The 26584-nt window shown below is 39.7% G+C and overlaps 1 protein-coding gene across 5 annotated transcripts in view; it reads left to right on the plus strand.

The window, feature by feature from the left end:
- Positions 1-26584, plus strand: part of MAP2K6 (mitogen-activated protein kinase kinase 6) — a 99652-nt gene that overhangs the window by 54074 nt on the left and 18994 nt on the right. Inside the window, exons 1-6 of one of the 5 annotated variants that reach the window (XM_033091466.1) lie at positions 9956-10060; positions 13243-13309; positions 22264-22312; positions 22887-23000; positions 24459-24578; positions 25819-25935. In XM_033091466.1, coding sequence (XP_032947357.1) covers positions 22923-23000; positions 24459-24578; positions 25819-25935 — 315 coding nt within the window. In that variant the 5' untranslated portion in view covers positions 9956-10060; positions 13243-13309; positions 22264-22312; positions 22887-22922. Of the gene's footprint in view, positions 1-9955; positions 10061-10274; positions 10687-11183; positions 11203-13242; positions 13310-22263; positions 22313-22886; positions 23001-24458; positions 24579-25818; positions 25936-26584 lie in introns of those variants that run through there. The other 4 variants (XM_033091467.1, XM_033091465.1, XM_033091468.1 and 1 more) reach the window with 4 other exon arrangements.

Consider the following 26584-nt stretch of genomic DNA (forward strand, 5'->3'; position numbering starts at 1 on the left):
ACTTAAAGAAAATCTTACAAAATTAGTATATCCAGGGGTCATTGTATATGTGACCTCCTCTTTTTTCGGTTAGCCACTGAAACTAGTTTGGGGGCACTGTATAGGTAGCTATGTATGAGACATCAGGGAACATATTGAAAGTTATACCTTTCACTCACATTTCTGATCATATAGGTAGGTGGAACATTCTTGTGCAATAGGGAATTTATATACTTATTTCTGTGCTCAGTCTTGGAGATGAACTGATTTACATGTTTCAAGGTGACTGCCTGGAACCTATTAGCTAAGACGTGAGAACTCCATTTCTTTTGAGACCCTGAGACCCTGCCTGAAGCAATGTTCGTTAATCATGGTGATGACGGTTTATTCAGGAGTAAAATCCAAGGGCCTAAGTCTTTCCATAGGACTTTGGAATTTTCCCTTAAGGGTTCCATGAGAACGTGAAATAGTATTGAAATATGAGTAAACGTGCATAAAGAAAACTGTTTTGAAAGTAAGTTGCTTGCTTTTGTAAATGAGTCTTCTCTTTTCAGAAAATCTCACATTTAAATTTTGTGTTTTCTCGAAGCAATTTCTTAGTGTATGGTTTTTAATTGACTGTCATGAGCCGCTAACTGGAAGTATCACCAGTGGGAGATGCACTAGCCAGGAGAGTATGGGGCAGAACAAAAGGCCAAGGCCACTACAGCCTTCCGCCAGGCTGTGGTTTGCAAAACATGACTCTCAAAAACACCCAACCTCCCTGGAGAGAAAGGTGATGCGATGTTGCAGAAACAACCATGGTGCCAAGGATTATACTCAGTTTTTTCAGGCTGGAGGGTTTGCGTTTCAAGATAAAGAATCCTGCCATATTTTTTGATATTGCTTTGACCCTTATTTCTTTATCTTCTGTTTTCTTGTTGGCAGAGGACGTTAGGAATATCAGAATGTGCCACAGGCCTAGGGAAAGGGCTACATTTCTTATGATTTTTTTTCCTCTGAGATGGCATCACATTAGAAAGAACTGGAAGGAGTCCAGCATCTCCTCCTTCTTTGTTCCAGTGAAGGGCATCCACTGAGGACTGCTCCTGACCCATCGGCCAATAACCATTCCTTCTAGTTTGCAGTTAATCTCTCAGTGTTGCTTGTTTTGCCCCTTTATGGTCAGGTTTAAGATTTTCTAGATGTTTCTTGAATTCAGGGATTAGCAAACTCTAAGTTTCAGTCACCTGTGGTAATGCAGGACCACAGGATGCTCCGGAAGGCCAGTGGCAGAAGCAATTAAAAAGGAAATAGAGTGAAAAGGGGGTGGTGAGAGAAAGAAAAGAGAAAGGGAAAAATAAGAAATACATTTGTTAGAGAGTGTGGCAGCTTGGGTATCGCAGTTAATGTTGGATTATTTCAGTTAATGTTGAAAGGGAATTTGGTAAAATTCAGGGTCCATTTCTAATAGCTCAGTGTATTAGTTTCTTACAGCTGCTGAAACAAATACCCACAAACTTGATGGTTTAAAACAACAGAAATTTGTTTTCTCACATTTTTGGAGGCCAGAGGTCTGAAATCAAAGGTGTGTCGCAGGTTAGTCTCCCTCCAGAGGCTCTGGGAAAGAATCCATTCCTTGCCTCTTCCAGCTTCTACAACCTCCCGGCATTCCTTGGCCTTTCTCGGATTGTGACTACATTTCTCCAGTCTCTGCCTCCTTCTTCACGTGGCCTTCTCTATATAGAGTCCAATCTCCCTCTGCCTCTTGGTTATAAGGACACTTGTGATGGCAGTTAGGACCCAACTGGATAATCTCCTCACCTCAAAATCCGTAATTTAATCACATCTGCAAAAATTTTACCATGATAATAGTCACAAGTTCCAAGGATATGGGCATATCTTTGAGAACTGTTATCAGCCTACTTGCTAAAATATGAGTAGCTATGTACTTCTACCAAACTCAATCCAAAACCAGCATAATTTCTTAAAGTGCAAAGCTAGAAATTTCTCTCAAAGTCAGGATCAAGTGACAATGTCTGCAGTGACCATGAATATTTAATAATTTATGGATGTGGCAGCCAATGAACTAATACAAGAGCATTATAGAAGAGGTATACATATTTTAAAGGTGTGTAAAATTAATGGGGAAACAAATGGACAGATTGACAGGTGTTATTGGGACAGCTGTTTGGGGAAGAGGAAAGAATGTTCCTGCCTTATAGAAATGCAGTGACAATAAAGGAATGTAAAAATTATAAATTTTGTAAAATCATAAAGGTGTGCAAATACACTTGCAAGTGTACGAATACACTCATGCATGCATGTGAGAATATGTTATAACACAACTACACAAAAGGGGCAATGTCTTCTCTTAAAAATAAAACAACAATAGTAATAACCTAATATAAAAATGAGCAAATGGCTTGAACAAACAGTTTATAGAAAAATAAGTACAAATTCAGTAGACATAAAAAATACTCAGCTTCATTAAATATTTTAAAATGCAATTAAAAACAGTGTTAGTTACCCTTTATACTTATCAAATTGACTAAGAATAAAAAGTTTATTCAATATCAAGTGTTGTTGAAGGATTATTCACTTACTTATTCAGTTCTTCTTTTATCCATTGAGAGTTTAAGGTAGCTTACTAGGATGCACAAAATTCAGCAATTTAACATAAAGTAAAAGCAAGTGAGACCACCTAAGAAGTAGTTTTGCCAAACAAAGTCAAATTTGAATCTGATCAAGGTCTAACTGACAGGAAATATGTGAATCAGCAACAAGAGATATGATCAGCAGAACCCATTGGGAAAATTTATAGGACAAATGACCAGATTCCGTTAACAAAACAATTGCATGGGTGGGGAGGGGCAGACAACAAGAAATGGGGGGAAAGCTTGTGGGTTAAAAGAGACCTAAGAAACTATCAACCAATCGTAAAACTTGGACCTAATTTTGATCCTGATTCAAACACTATAACTTAAAAATATTTGAGATATTTGAGACAGTTAGAATTTTGAACACTGAGTTCAATTAAGAACTTATTTGTTTACGTGTGATAATGGTATTGTGGGCTTTTTAAAAATAGTCTATTTGTTTTAGAGATATTTGGTAAAATATTTATGAATGAAATGACTTGATGTCTGAGAAAGTGGTTGAGGTATAGATGAAAACTGGCCATGAATCGATATTTGTTGAAGCTGGGGAATGGGTACACAGGAGTTGATTATAACTATTTTGTTTACCTTCTTACATGTTTAGTAAAATGTTACTAAAAGGGTAGGTAAGAGAAACCAGCAAACAAAAAAATACTGACTCAGAAATTAATATGAGTCCCAGTTTAATCCTAAGCTTTTTAGCCGTCACGAAGGAAAGAGACACATAGAGAAACATTCACATCATCCATAGGCAGATATTGATACCGGAGAAGCCCATTCTTGTGTTTGATAACACACATGTTTCCCCTGAGTCTTTGTAAACAGGACATTATGAAAGGCAATGAACAATATCCTACAGAGATGAATTTCAGGGGCCTCTTTTTAAGGTGTACCTCCACATGGGTCAGTGGCGTCATGGTAAGAGTGCAGCTCTGGAAATGTAATGGCTGTGTGCCATGTCAGAGGGATAGTGGATGGGGGAGGGGGGTTGACACAGTGTGAGGGATAGAAATGATAAATGTCTAACTATTACATTGTTTTGCATTGTTTTGTGCGCCTGAAACAACAACAACAAAAAAATGCAGCTTAAGGAGAGAAATTAGATGAAGCTGGGAGAGAGGCAGGATAGACTATAGCACTCTAAGAAGGGATATAGATGAAGAACTTGTCTGTGTATTTTCTTGTAGTCTTTTACCCTTCACGCAGCTGGTTGAATCAAAGTTAGGACCCTGTAGTTTTCTTTGGTTAGAAGGGAGGTAATCACAGTGCAATTAAAATTGTGACCTTGAACAAGAGGGAAAAAAAGAATCCACTTCTCCCAAGAAAAAAATTTAGTGCTCTTACCCACTATTCCTCTTTTTGACTTTTAAAAGAGTTTTCTGTGATTCAGTGGCTAATCTTATTTCATCTATCCCTTTATTTCCCCACCCCCACCATATATTTTGAAGCAAATCCTAGAATCATATTATTTCATTTGGAGACATTTCAGTATCTCTAAAATATGAGTGCTATTTTTAAACCTAACCAAAACTCAACGAGCGTTTTGCAAAGATCAAACACATCACTAAATTTCTTTGCTACCGATTGCCATGTTTTCATTTTAAAGTGGTGTTTTTAACACCCTTATGACTGCATTTCCTTTTGATAAAGACTCATGAATGAGGCAGCACATAAATGAGGAAGGACATGAGCTCAGACCTCGGGGATCCCCCATCTAACCGCTGCCCGCCTCCTATCTTCACCGGGAACTCAGACCACAACTTAGGGGCACCGGCTGTGATTTGCCTGTAGGTTCTTTCTAGATCACACAGTCGGCACCAGATTGCTGACATGACAAAACGAACTTTAGTTCTACCCACGTCTTAAAAAAAAAAAAAAAAAAAAAAAGCTTCAATCACATGGGGCTGTACACAAACCATGGGAGTGCTTTCCTCCTTTGAAAAGGACCATTTCGGAATGTGTTGGCATGTTGGCTGTACTGCTCTGTACACAACGGTGTCTTCTTCTCTGACACATCCAGCAATTCTTTGTCCTTCGCTGTCTTCATTTGCGTCTCATTGTCTCAGGGTTCTTGCCTTGGCTGCCCATTCTCCTCTTTTTGTTCCTCCCACCCCCAATTAATTTTCTACTTACCGTGTTTCTCCGAAAATAGGACCTACCCCAAAAATAAGCTCCAATTAAGATCGTCAGCCAGACGGACGCATTCAGGACGTTAAGACGATGTTCCAGAAGGTGACATGACTGTATTTGAATAGATGTAGATTGTTGTGAGTGAAAAAATAAGGCATCCCCTGAAAAACGCCCAAATGCGTCTTTTGGAGCAAAAATTAACATGAGACCTGGTCTTATTTTCAGGGAAACGTGGTATCTGTTTGTGGCTCCCAGATCTACACCCCCCGCCCCCACCTATCTTAAGCTCCCTTTGCCTGCTTGAAATCTGCCACGTCCATCCCTCCAGAATCTTACCCTTAACACGTCTGAACTGGAATTCCCTAGTTCCCTCTCCCAGCACCACCCCAACTGGCCTGATGTTCCTTTTTCATTTAATGTCATCTACATATGGAAAAGCCAGATTACTACTAATTACTACTACTACTACTTACTATTATTGCCTACTACTACTTATTACTTACTGGTACTGCTGCTACTACTAATTACTGCTACTACTATGCTTATCTTCTATACCATTTTTTAATTAAAAATTTTTTTTCCCTTTTTTTCTATATCTCTTATCCAGATAATTATCAGAGCCTATAGATTTTGCCTCTGCAAAGTTTAAGCAGCTTATTTATTAGGCAGATTGCTGTGGTCTCTGCCTCTTCTTTCTTTTTTTTTTTTTAAAGGAATTTATTATTTTATTTTTTTTTAGATTTTATTGGGGAGGGGGAACAGGACTTTATTGGGGAACAGGGTGTATTTCTAGGTCTTTTTATTGGGGAACAGTGGTGTGTTTTTCCCAGGACTCTCGTCAGCTTCATCCGAGTCAAGTTGTTGTCCTTTCAATCTTAGTTGTGGAGAGAACAACTCAGCTCCAGGTCCAGTCACCGTTGTTAGTTGCAAGGGGTGCAGCCCACCAGCCCTTGTGGGAGTCGAACCGGCAACCTTGTGGTTGACAGCACGTGCTCCAACCTACTGAGCCATCTGGCCACCTGGGATCTCAGCGGCAGCTCATTGACTTCATTCTAGTTGCGGATGGCACAATCGCTGGCCCATGTGGGAATCGAACTGGCAGCCCTGTTGCCCAGAGTCCACGCTCTAACCGACTGAGCCATCCGTCCGCTCCTGCCTCTTTTTTCTTGGGTGTAATGCTTACTCTGTACGTGGGCCAGACATGAAGTATGGCTTTGAAGAGCTTGCATTCTGGTGGAAGAGATGGGTTCAATCAATCAGTGGAGGAAGAGAGATTAAAGATATATTCAGAGAACTGTGACCACACAGATGAGGGGTGTTTATTGCCTGTTTTTTGTGGGAGACTTCCTGAAGAGAACATGCTTGAACTGAGTGTTTAAGTTGACCAGTGGAGACAGGTGATAAGAACATTCCAGGAAAAATATGAACAAAGACCTGGAAGCTTAAAACACCAAGGTGTATGTATATATGTGGGATTGTGTGTGTGTGTGTGTGTGTGTGTGTGTGTGTGTGTATCACAATTTGAAAATGTCCTGCAGATATTAGATAAATCTTGTTATGTTTTTTTTTTGAAACATAGATGATATGGGATGACACTCCTCTACTGAAAAACGTAGATGACTTCTCTTATATCTAAAATTTTAAAATTATTAGTTACAGCCTTTTCAGTCTTTGGATCTAACCTCCTTTTCCAGCCTTCTTTCTGCTACTATCCTCCATTTTGTCCTAAGTAGACAACTCAGAATTCTTTGAATATACCACGATGCCTTCTCACCACCAATGGGAACCCATTCTCATTCTACTTGGAATTTCATGTTGCCTTCCAAAGTCCTGATTGTCAAAATCCTACCCATTCTTTTTTTTAAAAAAACTTTTTATTATGAAAACATTTAAATATATAAAAAGAAGACAAAATAGTACAGTGAACACTCATGTGCTCTCAAAGCCTACCGGTTATCAAAGGACCACCTCAAATACCACTTCCTCTGTCAGATCATTTTTTTCTCTTTTACCTCGCCCGATTTCCTCTCTCCTGCTTTGACCTCCTGTGTACCGATGGTGTAATACTTGTATACCACACATGCTCTCTGATACTACGGGAACTGGTTTTTATTATCCTCTGATTCTTTCAAAGCAGAATTTGTCGCTTAATGAACTTTTTGTACCTTTCAGTGTCTACTTTGATGAGTTATTGACAGTTTTTGCTCAAAGATATAGATGGCCCAGTGAGGTGCTTCATGTGGAATTTCTTACTGGCCTGAAAAAATTGATTGGTGATGCGGGAAGTGATAGGAACATGGTGGAAAGTGATCTTGTCATTATAAAGAGAGAAATAGTGAAAAAAGGAAACATGTTACTTAGACATACACTTGACAGGGGGTTCTTGACCCTGGCTGGGATGTTCAATCACTGTGGAGTTTTTAAAAAAGTGTGTGGTACAGCCACTTTGGAAGACAGTTTGGCTGTTTCTTACAAAACTAATCCTCTTACCATATAATCTAGCAATTGCACTCCTTAGTTATTTGCCCAAAGGAGTTGAAAACTTATGGGCACACAAAAACATGCACACAGATGTTTTTATAACTGCTTTATTCATAATTGCCGAAACTTGGAAGCAAACAAGATGCCCTTTAGTAGGTGAATGGATTAATGACCTCTGGTCCATCCAGACAATGGAATATTATTCAGCGCTAAAAAGAAATGAGCTCTCAAGCTATGAAAAGATACGGAGGAACCTTAGATGCAAAGAAGCCAAATCAGAAAAGGTTACATACTGCATGATTCCAACTATATGACATTTTGGAAAAGGCAAAACTGGGAATAGTAACAGATCAATGGTTGCCAGGGGTGGGGTGGGGAGGGGTATGGAGGGCTAAATAAGGAGAGCAGAGGATTTTTAGGACAGTGAAATACTCTGTATGATACTATAACAATGGATACGATACATTCATATCATAACACATTTGTCCAAACCCGTAGAATGCACAGCGCCAAGAGTGAACCCTATTGTGAACGATAAACTTGGGTGATAATGTTGTGTTGGTGTAGGTTTGTCACTTGTAACAAGTGTACCACTCTGGTGGAGGATGGTAATAGTGGGGGAGGCTGTGCACGTGTGGAGGGAGGGGGTGTGTGGGAAATCTCTGTACTGCCCCTTTGATTTTGCTGTATAAAACTGCTCTATGAAAAAAGGATAAGCCTCTATTACCAAAAAAAAAAAAGCTTCAGATGCCTTACTCCCAGCGATCCTGAGTCTATAGAGCTGAAGTTCTCACAGTCAGTGGGAATCAAGAGAATATGATTCAAGACTGATGAGATGTTTAAAAAATGTAAATTTAACACAAGAGGGGAAGAACAGAAGATGGCATCTGAAGACATAAGCTGTCCAGGCAGGGGGCATTCTGCTTCCTTCATATTTTAAAAATGTAAGCACAAGCATGGAAGGAAGAAAAGAAACTAGTATTTATTGAGCATCTATTATATTCCAGACCCTGCTAGACAGCGTGAATAAGAGGTACAGCTGGGATTTTAAATGAGGTCTGTTGATACTTAAGTTTATACTATTTCTACACCATTCTGTTTTTTATTTTAAAATTTGAAGGCCTCAATACTAATGTTCAGAACAGTCAAGAAAAGAACACTACGTGTTCAGTCAACAGGTATTTGCGATTTGTAAGCCCTGGACAAAATCGCTGTCGCAATGGAGTTTATATGGGGAAGATAGATAACACATAAGTAATACATAAATGCAAGCATAAGGTAATTTGAGACTGTGAGAAAAGATATGAGGAATATAAATGGAAGACGGTCATGGAGATCTATTTTAGACAGAGTGGACGTTTTAAACCAAAATGTTAGCGATTCCTTCAAGTTGCACTGATTTCTATTGTGTGCGAGATGCCAGAATGTGAAAGCTGGCCCGTGTGGACAGTGATCCTTAAGGAGTGTTCAGGAAGGTCTGGAAAGGTTCTGTAGGGTGTGTGATAAGTGTGGTGTATTTGGAAGGTTGAGTTCCTGTCCACAAGAGGGCCAGAGCCCTGTAGGCAGAGGGGACACAAAGGTCAAGGCAACACTCATCTGCCTCCTTGAAGTCAAAACGACTGCATCTTTTCTAATGAGCTTTGCAGCTTTCCTTCTGTAGATTTTATGTAATCCCAAGGAAATTTGGCATAATGATTGGACTCGCAGTGGTGGGTGAGATCCGGTGGTTTGGGGCAATGCAAGCATCTGTGTCCACTTTCACATCGCTGCTGTCGGTCCAGCTTTCTCCCTGCACGCCCTTCCCTCTGTCCTGCTTCATTAATTGCTTTGCATCCGATCATTGCAATTTAATAACATATAATGACACTTCTCTGCCAATTTTAGTGCCAGCTACCTTTGGAACTGAAGCCTAGCTGCCAGTATTAAGGAGAGGGCAGCCAAGGCCTCCAGGTTGCCAGTTATTTGGCTGGAAATCCCATTCACATTGGGAAACGGATTTTTAAAATACATTTGGCACTGGAAGCAATGCCATCCTTTTGTAAAGCTGTGTCAATAATCATAAACCCTCATAACCATGCCCCCCACCCGCTCCCCCTTTCCCCCAAACCCTCAGCCAAGCTGACAAATATTTGGGCGTCATCATAGCCTCATGATGCCACCTTCTGCTGACCCTGTGGGATTCTCTTGCTGTTTGGGTTGGCACTGGAGCACGATCTTCTGTTTTATGTAATAAGGCACATGAGAGAAGCCCTTTGTGCTTTGCCTTACCGAGTGGGTGCTGAGCAAGAGGTCTTGCGTACCCCATCATTTTCGGTATGGGCAAAGCTAGTGCACATTTCTGTGGCCTGGTAAATGTTTTCTAACTATTGGCAAGGTTTTCTTTTTTTTTTTTCCCCAGTGCCATTTTGCTTTAAGCCAGGATCATAGTGACCCAGCTTTGGCTTAAGATGAATTTTGCAAACATACAGAGGGTGCCCCCCAAAAGATATGCATATTTTAAGAAAGGAAAAAACTGTATTAAAATTGTAATACTCACTATATACTAGATAACAAAAGAGGAATACTAGTCATGTGTATACATTTTTTTGGCACTCGTGTGTGTGTGTGTGTGTGTGTGTGTGTGTGTGTGTGTAGTGGGGGGGCTACAGTATTCTCAGAGAAAACAGGCATGGGTGTGACACAGGCTGATGTAATGCAGTGCTGCATGTGCTCTATCCGCCAAGCAGGCTAACCCTTTGCAGATTGTACCAAATAGAGGATAAAGCTTACGGAACTCTCTCCAGAAGTATGCAGAATTCTCTCTTGGAGAAGGCTTGTTACTGGCATGTAACGTAAGCTAGAGCCTCTTTTCGGATATATTTTTCATTTTTTCTTTAGCATATCCAGGGAAAAGGCCGTTCACCATCATTGGCCACTTAGCGTTATTATTCATGTTGCTCCGTCTCATTAATTTTTTTATATCAACAGTATTAAATGTTAACGTCAGGGGTTGGCAGCCTTGCTAGGGGAACAGATTGCTTCGAAATCAACACAGCTGGAAACTGACCACGTATTGTTTTTCTTTCTTTTTAGAAATGAAAGAGGCATTTTTGTAGAAAGGCTGGAGAAGGCTGTGCTGTGCAGAGTTACTTTGCAGATTTAGTCCTCCAAGTCTGGTTAATGATTAATGTCACACCTTGGTGTCCAAACGGACCCATTTCTCCCTTCCTGAAGTTGCAGTTCCCCGGGAACAATACACTCCCGAGGTTTGCCGCGATCCTCTCTTGAGGGAGGGGGTGGAGTCTGTTCAGTGCTGTTTCTCTCTGCTGAAGTGTGGTCTTCAGAGCTAAGGAAAGAATGCCTTCGGTGGGGGTTTCTCTGCTAGCCCTCCCTGCCACCCTGCAAAACTCATCGCAGTCATTCCTGATGGCTTCCCACTGGGCTGCCCTTCCAGTGGTGGGCACGTAAGTGAATTACGGTGTGTTGGTGTGCGCGTTTGAGATGTTTGTTTTATTTGATCCACTGTTAAAAATGAAGGCAGGGTATTTTCTAACGGTGTAATTCAACTAGGCAGCTAGGTTCTGTGTGTCCTGGAACTGTCATTCTTATTGTTGTCAGAAGAGAACCAGAGGCCCTCTTTTCTCACATCTGGAAGACTTGGTTGTTATTTTGGTCATTTATTCCATGAGTCTCTGCCCCAAAAGGTTTTCCTCTTTCTCTCAAACGCTATTTCTTTGTATAGGCATGTTGATTGATTTGCTGAGTTATAGTGTAATAACCGATTGCCATTAATGAATTGCTCATAATTCATTGCTTTGGTGGAATGATCCTTTGTTATGTTAAAGTTTCTCAGAGGAGGTTTTCTCCATAAATAGCTGTTTCTCTTGAATCTATTGTGTAAGAGCTGAGTTAGAAATGAAGAGAACTGTAAGAATTGAAGAGTAACTTCTGCCCTGGGCGTGCTGAAATGGCAGCTGGGAAGCTTTGTTCACAGGTAAAATAGATTTTACTTTTGTTTAGTTTTATCTTTAGAATATCAAGGGAATTATAAGGTTGTATGTGTTGGGATTACCTGAATTAACCTGTCACCTGTACTGTCATATGTACGTAGTTATCTGGACAAGTTGAATTTGTTCTTCATTTCTTACTAGAGTATCTCACTTAAAATAGCATTTCCATTTATTTAACCGAGGCCCATGAATGGGAATTGTGGTACTTATGCCATATATCTAGTATTTGGATTCTCACAATCAGATCCCTGGTACATAGTATTATTGTTCCTGGTACATAGTGCAGGTCTGTACATTGTCAGTAACTGACTAACTTAGTGTAATGTGCTAAATGGCCACTGGAGCCCCAGAAATAGGAAAGTAAATGATGAGTTTTTAATCTTATAAAATGTATAGATAAGCCAAAAGGAGGAGAGAATTGAGAAAAGCTGTTATAATGAAGCTGGTCCTGAAAGGCTTTCTCTATGTTGATGACTGCCAAGCATATTTTTTCCTGGCTTTATACAACTTGGCCACATTGATCTAGATTTTGGATTTTCGAATGCAAGGGGGAAAACAAGACTCACTTATACATTATATTGCACTTTGATAATATGGCCAATTCTGTTATGAATTTATTAAGTGACACATCTTTTAATGCAACTATACAGATTCTTTCTCTAAATGATTATAGTTAATAGCTACTGAAAACACCTCAGTACTCTTTCATGTTATCTCATTTGATTCTCCTATCAGTCCAATAGGTAGGCATTGATGTTGCTTCCTCATTTTACAATTGAGGATATTGAGAGTCAGAGGAAAAGTGACTCTGAGATCCGTCGGTGAGGGGAGGAACCTAATGTAACCTGTTTTTATTTAAAAAAAACAAACCCTCAAAATCCCGTACTCCCTCTACCTCTCTCTCTAGCCATCTCCAAACTTCTTCCATTGTGGAATAGTGGTAAGAACACAAACCTGGGGGTTCGGAGACTTGGATTCTGATTTGGGCTGGGTTATGGTGAGCAGTCACTGAAGCCTTTGGATATCGTTTCCAGCAAGAAATCAAATGATAGTTGATTTCTTGAGTTCCTTTGTGGCTTCAGAATCTTTACTCCGGGTCTTGTCCAGGGCTGGTGTCAGCTCTGCAGTGCTCACCTCTGGGATAGAGAAGAGGTGAGAAAGAAAGTAGAACCGTGGGCGTTACATGCAGCTCTGCTTTGGTGTGAAGAGGCACAAGATCTCCTTAGCTGAAGAAAATCCTGGGCCCTTACACGGCTGTTTTCTCTGATCTGCTTCCTGAGCTGGCATTTCTCAGTCTGTTCTTTTTGACTCATCAACAAAAGCATTTGAGCCAAGCACTCTTGTGGTTTCAGCCCAGGAATGAACACATCGGTTATGTCCCCATCTGGCTCCCTAAGAAGCGATAACCTCCTTGCATGAGCCCATCTGTTATCTTAGTCCTTTTTGGAACAGGGCAAATGTAAATAAATATCACTCTATTCCTCTCTTAGGTATTTCAGCTTCTGGCAGGGGGTTGAGAATGGGCAGGGCAGACAGTGGGAAAGTATATTTTATTTTACTCCATGGTTAACTCTATCGGTTGCTCACAGATCACTTTAGAAAATTGTGGGATCCTGGGATAAGGGTGACTGACTACAGTTGACTGACATTAAAAAAAAAAGTATAACCAACACCATCTGCCATCACCATCGTCACGTATAAAGAAAGAGCAAAGAAGGTGAAATGACAAACTCTCATCAGGGAAGAAGGGTAGGTCTTCCTAGGTAAAGGGAGTCGGCATTCTTACACTGACATTTTCACCGTGGACTGGTCAACAACCTGACCTGGGACCTCAGTTTGCATTTGGGAAGCTCTGCTCAGCCTGGTGCATGGGTGCTGATCAGAGACTTCCTGGGTAGGAAGTTCTGAACGGGGAGATGTGCGCTACGTTCCCAGGTCAGCCCTGGTCTCCTGCTGCAGACTCTGCCCCTGCGCTCGTGCTGTGCTTTTAAACCTTAACTTTATCCTTACGTCTTTCCCCATAGGCAAGAAGCGAAACCCTGGCCTGAAAATCCCAAAGGAAGCCTTTGAACAACCTCAGACCAGTTCCACGTAAGTTGGCGAGACCATTATCTTAATCCAAACACCAGCACTTGGCAGACTTTTGGGGCATGGGGGTTTGTTTTTGACTGGTGAGAGATACCTTGACTATGGAAACGGTTGTTAGAAGGAAGAGCCCTTTAAGGGAAGCCGTGGGCTCACCGTTCTGAGACCTGAAGTAAACACACTCGGTCAGTCAGTCTGGGTTGAATGGGTAGCTTTGAACTCAGTGTGTCACATTACTGGTTGGCTGAAAATTGAGTGTCCCAAATGCATTTGGCAGAAGGAGCCCTATGTAAGTCCAGAAAGGTCCCTGGATGTGGACTTTTTGCCTTGTTTCCCTGAAAATAAGAGCTAGCCAGACAATCAGCTCTAATGCGTCTTTTGGAGCAAAAATTAATGTAAGACCCAGTCTTATTTTACTGTAAGACCGGGTCTTATATAATGTAATATAAAACTGGGTCTTCCATTAATTTTGGCTCCAAAAGACGCACTAGAGCTGATTGTCCGGCTAGGTCTTATTTTCGGGGAAATAGGGTAGATTTGAGCAAACAAGTGAATCGTTGTGAGAGCAACTACTATAAAAGTTGAGTTGAGATGGAAAATGGTATTTGGTGAGCACTCAGCATCCTGACACCTAAATCCTATCCCATATAAACAGGAGGCAAAATGAGGTAAAGGAACACTTCTTTATGAGCTGAGGCTTTGGCCCAAATCCCCAAGTAAGCTAAAGTCCTAAGGAACCAGGACACACACTCCCTGAGGCTCCCTCTTGTTTCTTTGTCTCTCTGTGGGGCGGGGAGGGGGAGAGTCCCTCGTCTCCAGCTGGAGGTGTCTCCACCTCTCAAAGTGTGTGTATGGGAAGCATGGAAGTTACAAGGGAAAAAATCACAGCAGCGGTACCAGAGAAGCAGAGCAAATAAAAGGTGCCATCCCAATGGAAGCCTGAGTTTTAAGGCTTTTGTTCCTCTCTACAAATTGCCTCTCCTTTTAAAAGTTTTTGACCTTAACTGTCATCCATCCTATCAGAAAAGTGCACGCCCTGGTGTTGGAATGTGCTAATAAAAATGATTGTGTCACATTTCGTACATCCTACACAAACTTTCCACTGAAGAACCCACCTCTAAGGACAAAGCAGAGTGGAAGGCTATTATTCTTCAGGGTTCTGGACTGTAGCTCAAGGCCCAAACTCAAGTCAGACTGTTCCTTTTGTGGAGATCTGCCGTTCTCTCTGTATCTACCACCAAGATTGAGGGTTTTTTTGTTTTGTTTGTTTTTTATTTTTGCTTTTTTGGTCCTGTGGTTATTTTTTTTCCCCTGCGAACCTGTGGACTCTGTAATTAATAACTTTTCCTCTCCAAGTGATTTCTCAAGAGTGTAGAGTCCAATATGTGGCTTCTCTATACTACCTGTGTAGGACTTTATGGGGTACACTTGAAAAATATTTTATTTTGAGGTAATTGTAGAGTCATAAAAGGTTGCAAAGATATGTACGCAGGAGTCCCATGAACGCTTCCCCTAGCTATGCCCTTCCCCTCAGTGTTAACACAACACAACTATAGGACAATACCCAAACCAAAAAAGGGGCATTGGTTCAAATCATAGAGCTTATTCAGATTTTACCAGCAATACAAACACTCGTATGTGTGCGCACGCACACAGTTTTTCACGTGGTAGCCTTACAAAAACCACTGCCCTAACCAGGATATTCAACTGTATCGACACTATAAGACTCTTTCCTGTTATTCCTTTATAGCCACACACACTCTAACCCCTGTCCCTAATCCCTGGCAACCACTACTTGTTCTCCATCTCCATTTTGTTAACTCATGATTGTTATATAAATGGAATCATGTGTCTTTTTTGAGATTGGCTTTTCTTCATTCAGTGTAATTTCCTTGAGGTTCATTCAAGTTGTCGGTGTATCAATAGTTCGTCCCTTGTTATTGCTCAGTACCATCCTATGCTATGGATATGCCACAGTTTATTCAACCCTTTCACCTTTGAAGGAGACATGAATATTTTAGAGTTTGGAGCTTTATGAATAAAGCTGCTAGGAACATTCACGTGCAAATGTCTGAATAAAAATATGTTTTATTTCCCTGGGATCTATGTCCGGGAGTGTAATTGTTAGGTCATATGGTAAGTCCATTTTTAGTTTTGAAAGAACTGCCAGAATAGATTCCAGAGTGATTTGATCATTTTACATTCTGACCAACGATGTATGAATGGTCCACCTTCTCAGCAACTCTGCCAACCTTATCATTGTTTTCATTTTAGCCATTCTGATAGAAGTGTAGTGATATAGCACTATAGTTTTAATTTGCATTTCTGTAATAGCTAATGATGTTGAATATTTTCAGGTTTTTCTTTTCTATCCATTTATCTTTTCCTGGTGAAATGTTTGTGCACATCTTTGCCTATTTTATAATTAGATTGTTTTTTAATGTTGAGTTTTGTGAGTTCTTTATCCATTCTAGACACAAGGAGGTGGCAGATATGTGATTTAAAAACATTTTCTCCCAGTCTGTAATTGGTCTTTTCATCCTTTTAGTTTGATGAAGTCCAATCTATCAATTTTTCCTCTTACAGATCATGCTTTGGGTGGCAAGTTTTAAACCCTTTGCCTTGTCCCAGGTTCTACAGATTTTTTCCTGTGTTCTTTACTAGAATTTTTATTGTTTTACATTTTAGATTTACGTCCATGATGCATTTTGAGTTTAATTTTTGTACAAGGTGTCAGGTTTAGATTGAGCTTTATTTTTTTTTGCCAATGGACTTTTTATTCCTCCAGCACCATCTGTTGAAAAGGCTAGCCCTCCTTCATTTAATTGCTTTTGCGCCTTTGTCAAATATTAGTTGAGCATATTGTTTGGATCTATTTCTGGGTTCTCTGTTCTATTATATGGATGTGTGTATCTGTTCCTCTGCCAAAATCACACTGTCTTGATTACTGCAGCTATATAGTAAGCCTGTACCCTGGGAAAAGTGATTCCTCCCACTTTGTCTTGTTTTTCAAAATTATTTTGGCTATTCTAGGACTTTTCTTTTTTCATATTATTTTAGAATAAGCTTATCTATATCTTCAAGTAAACTTGCTGAGATTTTGATAGGAATTGCATTTAACACATAGGTCAATTTAGGGAAAATCGACATCTTTTACTATATTGAGTCTTCCAATCCACAAACATGGTAGATTTCTCCAAGTATTTAGATTTTGTGATTTTTTAAATCACTATTTTATAGTTTTTATCATGCAGATTGTCTGCATTAGGTGTTATTAAGATTTATACTTAAGTATTTCATTTTGGGGGAGCAATTATAAATGGTATTCCATTTTTTATTTTCATTTCCACTTGTTCATTGTCAGTATATAGAAATGCAGTTGATTTTCTTTGTTGATCTTGTGTCCTGTGACCTTACTAAACTCACTTATTAGTTCCATTTTTTTGTAGATTTCTTTGAGTTTTATATGTAGATAGCCATACATTCTGCAAATAGAGATCACTTTATTTCTTCCTTTCCAAACTGTACTTAAAATTTTTTTTTTTTTTTATTGGGGAATATTGGGGAACAGTGTATTTTTCCAGGACCCATCAGCTCCAAGTCAAGTCATTGTTTTCAATTTAATTGTGGAGGGTGCAGTTCACTGGCCAATGTGGGAATCGAACTGGTGACCTTGGTGTTATGAGCACTGCACTCTAACCAACTGAGCCAACTGGCCACCCCTAAACAGTACTTTTGAAAATTTTGTTTTCTTACCTTATTTCAGTGCCAAGCATGTTAAATAAGATTAATGAGAGCAGGCGACCTTCCTTTGTTCTACATCTAAGAAAGCATTTAATCTGTCACTATTAAGCATGATGTTAGGTTTTTGTAGATGCTTGTTTATGAGGTGGAAGAAGTTCCTCTCTGGTTGTAGTGCACTGAGAGTTTTTGTCATGAGTGTGTGTTGAATACTCTTTTGTGCATCAGTTGATACGACCATAGATTTTTCTTCTTTGTCCTATTGATATGGAGTACACTGATTGATTTTTAAAATATCGAACTAGCCTTGCACACCAAAAATAAATCTCACTGGGTTATGGTGTATTACCTTTTTACATATTGTTGATTTGATCTGCTAAAACTTTGTTGAAGATTTTTTTCTTTTTTGGTGTGTGCTGTTATTTTCTCGTTTTGGTATTCAGGTAATACTTGCCTCAAAATGAGTTTTTAAGAACTCCTTGTTCAAGTTTCTGACAGACACTGTAAGGTTGTAATTCCTTAAAAAATTTTTTTTGAGGTATAATTGACATATAACATTATCTAAGTTTCAGATGTGCAACATAAATTATTCAATGTATGCAATTCTTTTTATTTTTTTTAATGTTTGCTAAAATTTTCCAGTGAAACAAAATGGGCCTGGGTATTTCTTTTTCTGGAGCTTTTTAACTACAAATTCAATTTCCTTAATAGTTATAGGACTAGTCAGCTGATCTGTTTCATCTTGGATAAGTTTTGGTAGTTTGTGGTTTTTAAGGAATTGGTCCATTTCTTCTAAGTTGTTGAATTTATGAGAGTAAAGTTGTTCATAGTATTTCCTAAATATCTCTTTAATGGCTGCAGGATACGTTGTGACATAACCTGTTTTTTTCCTGATATTGGTAATTTGTGTCTTCTCTTTTCCTAGAGGTTTATTAATTTTATTGAGTTCTTTTTCTTTTAAGAACCAACTTTGTTTTTCTTTATTTTCTTGTTTTCAATTTTGTCGATTTCTGCTCTTATCTTTATTTTTTCCTTTGGGATATGTTTTTATATCAACCTCCCAACTGTTTATATTTCCTTTAAAAATGTTTATTGTTCACCTTCTTCTAATTTGTATTAATTTTCTGTATTTTATGAATTTTTGAAAACCACCATAAATCCTTCCTTGAAATAAAGAAATGAATAAAAACCCATGCAAGGATCAAAGTAGTTTCTATGTTGTCTTTCCCTCGTGTGGTGGAATATACTTTGAATGTACTTTCCTGTTTCACTGTGAAAAGCCAAGAGCATCACTTCATTATTGTAGACCGTATCTCTTTAGCCATATTATTATTGTTGTTATTTTAATGCTGAACTAAAATTTGTGCTCCTAAGGAAGTAGTTTCCACATTTTGAGTTTTTCTTGGCAATTCTTTGAGGTTGGCTTGGTGACTCTTAGCATTTGTACCCTGCCTCTTTCTGCCATATGACACAAAAATAAATAACCTGGGACAGAGCTCCATTCTCTTCAGTTTCATGTGTGTGGACACTCTGCTTGAGCTTTCCTTCTGAGTAACTGATGCGAGGGTGTCTTTGACTCAGGTTTCTGAGGTGTCCCTTCACTTGATTGGCAGTAACTAATTCTTAATTAATTCAGTGCTAATCAGTATTATTTCATTTAACCCTTGCAAGAAACTCAGGAGGCGGTTACTATTATTCTCACTTTAGAAGTGAGAAAACAGACCTGCACAAGGGTCAGGTGTCTTGCTCAAAGCACTCGAACGTAGTCTTGTGGGTAAGAGTTCAGACTCTGGTGCTGGAATGCCTAGGTTTGTCTTTGGGATCTAAACGTCACGATTTGAATGAAAACCTTAGGCAAGTTACCTAACCCTACTAAGCCTTAGTTTCCCCTTCCGAAAAACAGGAACAAGCAATGATGTTGCTATGAGGATTTGATGTCATAATGCGTATTAAGTGTCCTAGAGCCTGTTCCACTGTAATTTCTCAATGAAGATAGCTCCAAGTGTTGTTGTTATTACTCCCCTTTAATTATTATTATTAAGTGCAGGAACTGGCATACAGATTCAGGGCTCTGACTCTCAAGTATATGTTCATAGACACATATTAGGCTGGTAGAGACTGTGGACAAACAGTACATAACTGAAATGAGAGGCAGGATCTTTCACTTCTGCAGTTGAGACGACTTCGTGGTGTGTCTCTGGGTTCTAATGTTACCATCTCTTTGAATGACCTTAAATTATTTTATCTGTGTCAATGTCCGTTCTTCACATTAAAATAGAAATAATAATACCTCTAAGAGTTGTGAAAATTAAAGAAGATATTTTATGTAAAGGGTCTAGCCTAGTCTCTGGCCTAAGGAGATACTGAATAAATATTGTTGTATAGAAGAAGAAGAATTGTAATAATGACCATTGAACAGATTATTCGTGCTGCATTATCAAAAATTATTATAATAAACCAAAGCTAGTTGTTCCTATAAAATAGTAACATGAGATGACCTTTGGAATACCTTTAGTCTTCCAGGCAAGGAATTTGTAATAAACTTCTTTCCCCAGCGGAGTAAAATATTGAAGAAGTGACAGAGAACATCCACCCACAGTATAAACCGCCTACAGAGACTCGGTGCCACAGGCAAACTAATGTGCCCAGCCTTGGACAGAACAGTGTCAACTAATCCAGTACGAGCTGTCAGTCTTGGCCCCATCATTTGATGCCTTTGGCAGAAAGTGATGAACCCACAGGCCCGAGGCTTGGGTGGATTGATCATTTTCATTAGAGGAGGCCTGGGTGCTGAGAGCAAGTTCCTTGGATTCAATCAGATTTGGACTGGAATCATGGCCTCACCACTTGCCAGCAAAGTTCATTAAACTCATCTGGGTTTAATGGGAATAATGGTACTCATAGGGGGTGTGTGTGTGTGTGTCTGTGTGTGAGTGAGTGTGTGAGTGTGTGTGTGAGTGTGTGTGTATGTGTGTGAGTGTGTGGGTGTGTGAATGTGTGTGTGTGTGGGTGTGTGAGTGTGTGTGTGAGTGTGTGAGTGTGTGTGTGTGTGAGTGTGGGTGTGAGTGTGGGTGTTTGAGTGTGTGGGTGTGTGAGTGTGTGTGTGAGAGTGTGTGTGTGTGTGTGTGTGTGTGTATTAAATAACTAATGAGATGCAGGCAAAGCACTTAACCCAATTTTCAGCATGTATCCTTCCCTCCGTAGGTCAAGACTGAGAGTCAGGTGATGGGAGTTTTATTTTCAGCTCTGTTGATGACTGTACGATTTCAGAAAATTACTGAGGTTTTTCTGGGTTTCATTTTTCTCAGCCTAGAAAATGGCACGGAGCCCTCCCATGCGGTTATGACGTAGGGGTATAATGCAAAGTGAGTATAAAGCTGGAGTCAGCAAACTTTTTTTGCAAAGGCCAGGTAGTAGATATGTGTGTGTTAGGCTACCTGGGCCACAGTGGCTTCCGCCAGATATTTTTTGTTGTTTGGGTTTATAACCCTTTATACTTGTAAAAATCATTCTTAGCTGGGCCACAGGCTGTGCTTTGCAGAGCCCTGGTAGACTTTCAAAGCTGGAAGAGGTCTTACCCAGTGCCCTCACTGGATGGCAAGAAAGCGAAGCTAGCCCTAGATAACTAGTAATCGTTCTGCTGCTTCTGTTGTTTTAAAAGGAAAGGTGCTGAACAATTGCAAACGATTTTTTTATTGTTTATATTAGTCTCATGTGTCAAGTAATATTTGTCTTCATTTCAGTTGCACTGCAAATCGTACAAATTGTGACAACTAGAGAAAAATAGCTTTGGAAATTTTAAGAATGAGAAAGCAGATTTTTACTAATTTAATTCCTCTGTAAAGTGTTGCTGAAGAAAAATTCCCTACTCAGAATCACAAGATATGTAAAAACATCACTGCCGTGTGTGTGTGTGTGTGTGTGTGTGTGTGCGCGCTCTCTTGAGATTCCCTCCTTTCCAGTTTGTGGTTTTAAATTCGTATAGAAAAACTCATTTTAGTCATTCTGTGCATTTCAAAGAGATTTCAAGGCGAGGGGATGCTTGCCATTCAAACCTTAGATTCACGTTTATATCTGTGTCTGTATGTCTCCTTTTCCCTTATTGTCTTATTGATGTAGTTAGTTTCAGCAGAAGGGGTAGAATTATAATACATTAGGGTTGGGGAAAGTTGTAATTGGCAGAAGATTCTTTTCTTTCTTCTTTTCATCTTCCCTTCCATTTCCCCTGTGTTTTTTCAGAGACAGTCCTGGCATGGAATGAATGTCCCTTAGTTGCTCTATTTGTTTGATCCTATTAACAGTATGTTTCTTGGCATTTACTACTTTTGTTGTGATGCTTTTGATGCATTTATTTCAAGAAAATGCTTTTCGAGGCTCCTGGTTAGATGTACAGCCAAAGCCAAACATTTTTCTCTTCAGCAGCTTGACATCAATCCAGGCGGTATCGACGTAGTAGAAATAAACGCACGTGAGGTGACTACGTGCTCTCTCTGAAGACACAAAATCAGCAAACCTCTGGCTGCTGAGATGACCCCTGGATAGTGTGTACACAATGTAGAGAAGAAATATCACAACTGAATTAGACAGCCTGGTAGAACAGAAAGTATTCTGACCTCAATATCAGGGCACCTGAGTCCGTTGTCACCTTGGGCAAGTCATTTCACTTCTCTGGACCTTTTTTCCTTCTCTAAAGGCAGGGACTTAGATAGATTTGGGATTCTTACGGTCTATCAATTTTGTGAGTTAACTCTATGCCAATTATTGTTTCTTTAAAAATTGTGGGAAAAGTACTGGGATAATTGGGCACATTAGTGTTCTTGGATGAAAGAAAAAGTTTGAGGCTCACTAGAATTGTATAATTATCTATGTAACTCTATATACATGGCTCACATTTATTGGGTGTTTACTGTATGCCAGGCAGTCTGTTAAGCATTTTCCTCGCAATATCTCATTTAATACTCACTCCTACTCCCTCAGGTAGGTATGCTAATACCCTCATGCTAAAGAGGTGATGGAAGCTTAGAGAGATTAAGTAATATGCACCCAAATGTGTTTTATTCCAAATACCATACTGTTAACACTTTCATGCTGTTTTATTTCATTTATGAACTTCCACCTTATTTCTAAGGAAAAACCTCTATAGTCACATATGATTTTGGAAAGACATTATTTGACTCAAATCTCATGTTTTTTTTCTTTCTCCCTTTTTTGTCTCTTAGGCCGCCTCGAGATTTAGACTCTAAAGCTTGCATTTCTATTGGCAATCAGGTGAGAAAAGTCTGCCCGCCAGTTAATATCGTGACCATTTTATATGTATGCTTTCTGAGTGTGTGTTGAAAAATTTATTTTATGCTGTCGGGATGGATCACAAAGTTTGAATTTAAGGAGAACTGCTGTATGGAGCGCTTGGTATTTTTTAATGTCAAATTGAAATCAAGCTGTTGTGGTACTGAAGGAAGATATTTGAGGAGAGTAGATGATTCTCTGGGGTGGGGGGTGTAGTTCTCAATGTGCAAGCATAGATCTAGTTGCCATCAGTCAGCAAATGGATTACACATGTATTGAAGGAGGCATGGCTGAAGAACCGATTAAACTGAGCAATTTGGAAGCTGAGTTAGCGCTGGCATTCTGTATTGTCTGTGACAAATAGGTGGCATGCTGTGGGAGTCTAAACATCTCCCTACCCTTTTGGCTTTCAGTGGCTGCTGGGAAAAGCTTCTAGGCCAGTAGCTTCTGGACCAGGAATAATCCTTAAAACTGGGAGAAACCAGAGAGAGAACAATGTAGTTTACATCAAATTCATTTTTTTTCTTTCCTATTGTGTTGTTTTTCTCTCTTGAAGAACTTTGAGGTGAAGGCAGATGACCTGGAGCCTATCATGGAACTGGGACGAGGTGCATATGGGGTCGTGGAGAAGATGCGACACGTACCCAGTGAGCAGATCATGGCGGTGAAGGTACAGTTGATGTTCCCCCAGAGGTTTTCTGTCTGTGGTGTGTTTGTCCACCTCAGTTGCAAATCAGCTCTTTCCATAGAAGCAAAACCATCTTCAATGGGGTTAAACAGAAGAGATTATTTGTAGAGAACAGTATTTCCCTCCAAATGTGTGGAAAAATCCTTCCTTAACATCATCTAATACCAGGTCCAAATTAAAATTACTTTGATTGTCTCGAAGTTTGCTTTTTTTTTTTTTCCTTGTTGGTAGTTCAAATTCGAATCCAAACCAAAGTTCACTTACTGCATTTTGTTGTTATGTCTCAAACGTCTCTTTTATTCTATATCCTATTTCTTTTAAAGACTAGTCCCTGAAAATCAGGAAACCAGAACTGAGGGAGAAAATTGTCTCCATTCGTGGAAAACAGGAGGGTAAAACACATCTTGAGTGAATTTGCATAGCTTCTACACTTACAAAAAGAAATGTATAATCATTGTGTATTTCTTGAGTAGATGCTAGAAATCCCTTGGAGAATTGCCATCTCTAGATGAATTACTAGACTTGGGCCACTGTTAGGAATGTGGATGGTCAGATGACTTGGATCCCTTTGGTTTTGGACAATGGCGATATCTTTCCCTTAGCTTGTAGATGTTTCACTTTGTTCTGCTGCAGACTCTGCAAAAATGTGAAAGCCCAGCAATACATCGTTCCTGTGATTTAATGAAATAATTGTATTTCTGTAAGGCTACAGGTTTCGCTTCTCTCACAAGTACTAGGATGGGAATGAAGGATTTCTACATTTCTGCTTGATTTCTTTCTGTTTCCCACAGCTGTATCCATTCTCCTACAGTTGCTGTTTAGTCGAAATATTTTTATTTGTTCCCAAAGGGGGGCTTTTGGCTTTTTTTGTAAGACCCCCAATTCTGCTGCAAAGTAAATAATACTGCGGCCTCTTTGCACTAAAAGACATAATACAGTAAACCAGCTTGTTTTTACAACGTGGAAATAAAAGCATTCCCAAACATTTGCACACTTTCCAAAATACATTATCAGTTTACTTCTTATCGAGGATTAGTCAGGAAATCAACTGAGTAACAGTCATCCTATTTTTCTTTTGTTACAAATAACTAATCACGTAGGGTGGATGTTCGAAAGGATGTTTGCTAGAAATTGTGCTGTAAATTTTTGTGCTGTTTTGAGATGGGACTCTTAACTCTTTCGCTGCATTGATTTCAAGTTTTTTCCCCCAAAATGTGTCAGAAATCCACAAAAAATAAAAGTTAATATTTTGACTATTTTATGCATTTAATAATAACAATTTGAGCTGCTTTGTATATAAATGATATTATTTTTATGTATAAAAATTTTGGCTATATTCATTCAGATATAAACGTTGCGGCAAAAGGGTTAAAGTCCCTGCCTTATTAACTGACATCCTCAGAGCAGTAACCATACATTTTTCCATGCATTCCCATCCAGCGAATCCGGGCCACCGTAAATAGCCAGGAGCAGAAAAGGCTACTTATGGATTTGGATATTTCCATGAGGACAGTGGACTGCCCTTTTACTGTCACCTTTTATGGTGCACTCTTCCGGGAGGTAGGTGATTCTTCAATTCGAAGTCCGAGGAGAACGATAACTTAAAAAGAAGTTTCTCGGATAACATAAATACCATGCACAGTTAAGGTGCTCTTTCTTGTTTGGCATGTCTCCTATAGAGAGCTTTATGCTCATGCATTGATAACATAAAATGCTGGTGCAAAGTTGGCTGGATATTAGGGTATTTTCAAATGTGGTAAACTCTATTAAAGACACTGAGGTTCCCTGCCTTCCTCCTTTCTGTTTTGGTCTGTCTCTTTTGGCAGCACTCTTTTGTTTATATCGATTGATTGTAGACTGATTTGGATAGATTCCTTAAAATTTGAAATATTCTAGCCTTTTGGCTACTTGATGAGCTTTATGTAGGCTGCGTGTGTACCATATAGACTTAGGTTTATCTCTTTGCTCTACCTTTGCTTTTCAATTTACTGTGACAAGGATTATGATGCTTCACCTCACTTCTAAAACCAGCCTTTTGATTAACCATGGCCAGTGCTTCGTGTGGGAGGTCAGACTTGGGGTAGGCATCTAGGCTTAACTCCTAGAGGGCAGTCACAGTAAATGCTTGGATGTCTGGGATTCTGTCACTTGTCTCTATTAGTATTTAGATGCTAGTTTTCATTCCTTAATGTAAGTAGGTGATCACATGCCAGGTCTGCTTGGCTGTCTGCCAGTTTGCTCTTTGGAGATAATCTTCCCGGTTTATAAATTCCTTTGAGATCTTTTTAAAAAAAATTTTATTGCGGAATATTGGGGAACAGTGTGCTTCTCCAGAGCCCATCAGCTCCAGGTCGTTGTCCTTCAATCTAGTTGTGGAGGGCACAGCTCAGCTCCAAATCTGGTTGCCGTTGTTCAATCTTAGTTGCAGGGGATGCAGCCCACCATCCCATGTGAGAATTGAACTAGCAACCTTGGGGTTGAGAGCACACACTCCAACCAACTGAGCCATCCGGCCACCTGGGAGTTCGATGACAGCTCAGCTGCAGCTCGTTGTCTTCATTCTAGTTGTGGAGGGTGCAGCTCACTGGTTCATGTGGGAATTGAACCGGCAGCCCTGTTTCCTAGAGCTTGCACTCTAACCAACTGAGCCACCCGTCTGCCCCCTTTGAGATCTTGAAGAGACAGTTTACACTCTCTCCAAAAACTCAGGCAAGAAATAGTTCTTCCTGACAAGTGTTAACTGTGTCCTCTTTTCCCCTTTCCATCCTCTCTAAAAATCTCTGAACCAATCGGTCTCCAGGGTGATGTTTGGATCTGCATGGAGCTCATGGATACATCGCTAGATAAATTCTACAAACAAGTGATTGATAAAGGCCAAACAATTCCAGAGGACATCTTAGGGAAAATAGCAGTATCTGTGAGTACAATCATGAACCCTACAAGGAGAATGTGAGATGTCTAGGCCTCATGTGTCTTTGTATCCCCAACACAAGACAATACTACCTGGAGCATAGCTTTTATCCAGTACGTGTTGAATGCAATAGTGTGTCAGTGGGTGGATAAATGAATGCTTTGCTTTCTGAGATCTGGGTAGAAGATTCTACCACTGGCTTGGTTTGGCGAACTCTCAGTTTGAGTGCCTCTAAGCAAGCAGTGCATTCAATGACCACATTCCTCGTGTCTGTATTCTGATGTTAGTCTAATTTTCATTTGTAGATTTTTGCATGTTTTCTTAGAACTAATAGACATAGAAGGAAACAGAATAAAATGAAATGGAATGAAGGTTTTCTCCCTGAAAAGCTATTGAGGTTCAGGAGGGTGAAGAGAAAAAAATTCTGGAGGCCAAAGGAAGAACAAGCTATAAGAGTGAGAAACATCCTCTCTACTGTAAGATATAGTCCTTTCCGTTGGGTGGAATCCAATTTGTGTAACTTCTTGAGTATTTTCCTGGCTAGGACCACCACTATTTGAGAAAATACTTCACCTTGTGACCTGAAGCCAGGGATAATACACCTGGATTTACTTAACGTTCAGTTTCTTTTCGGTGATGGGGGCATAAATTTACC

The sequence above is a fragment of the Rhinolophus ferrumequinum genome, chromosome 21, assembly GCF_004115265.2.
Source record: "Rhinolophus ferrumequinum isolate MPI-CBG mRhiFer1 chromosome 21, mRhiFer1_v1.p, whole genome shotgun sequence".
NCBI classification, from domain to species: domain Eukaryota; kingdom Metazoa; phylum Chordata; class Mammalia; order Chiroptera; family Rhinolophidae; genus Rhinolophus; species Rhinolophus ferrumequinum.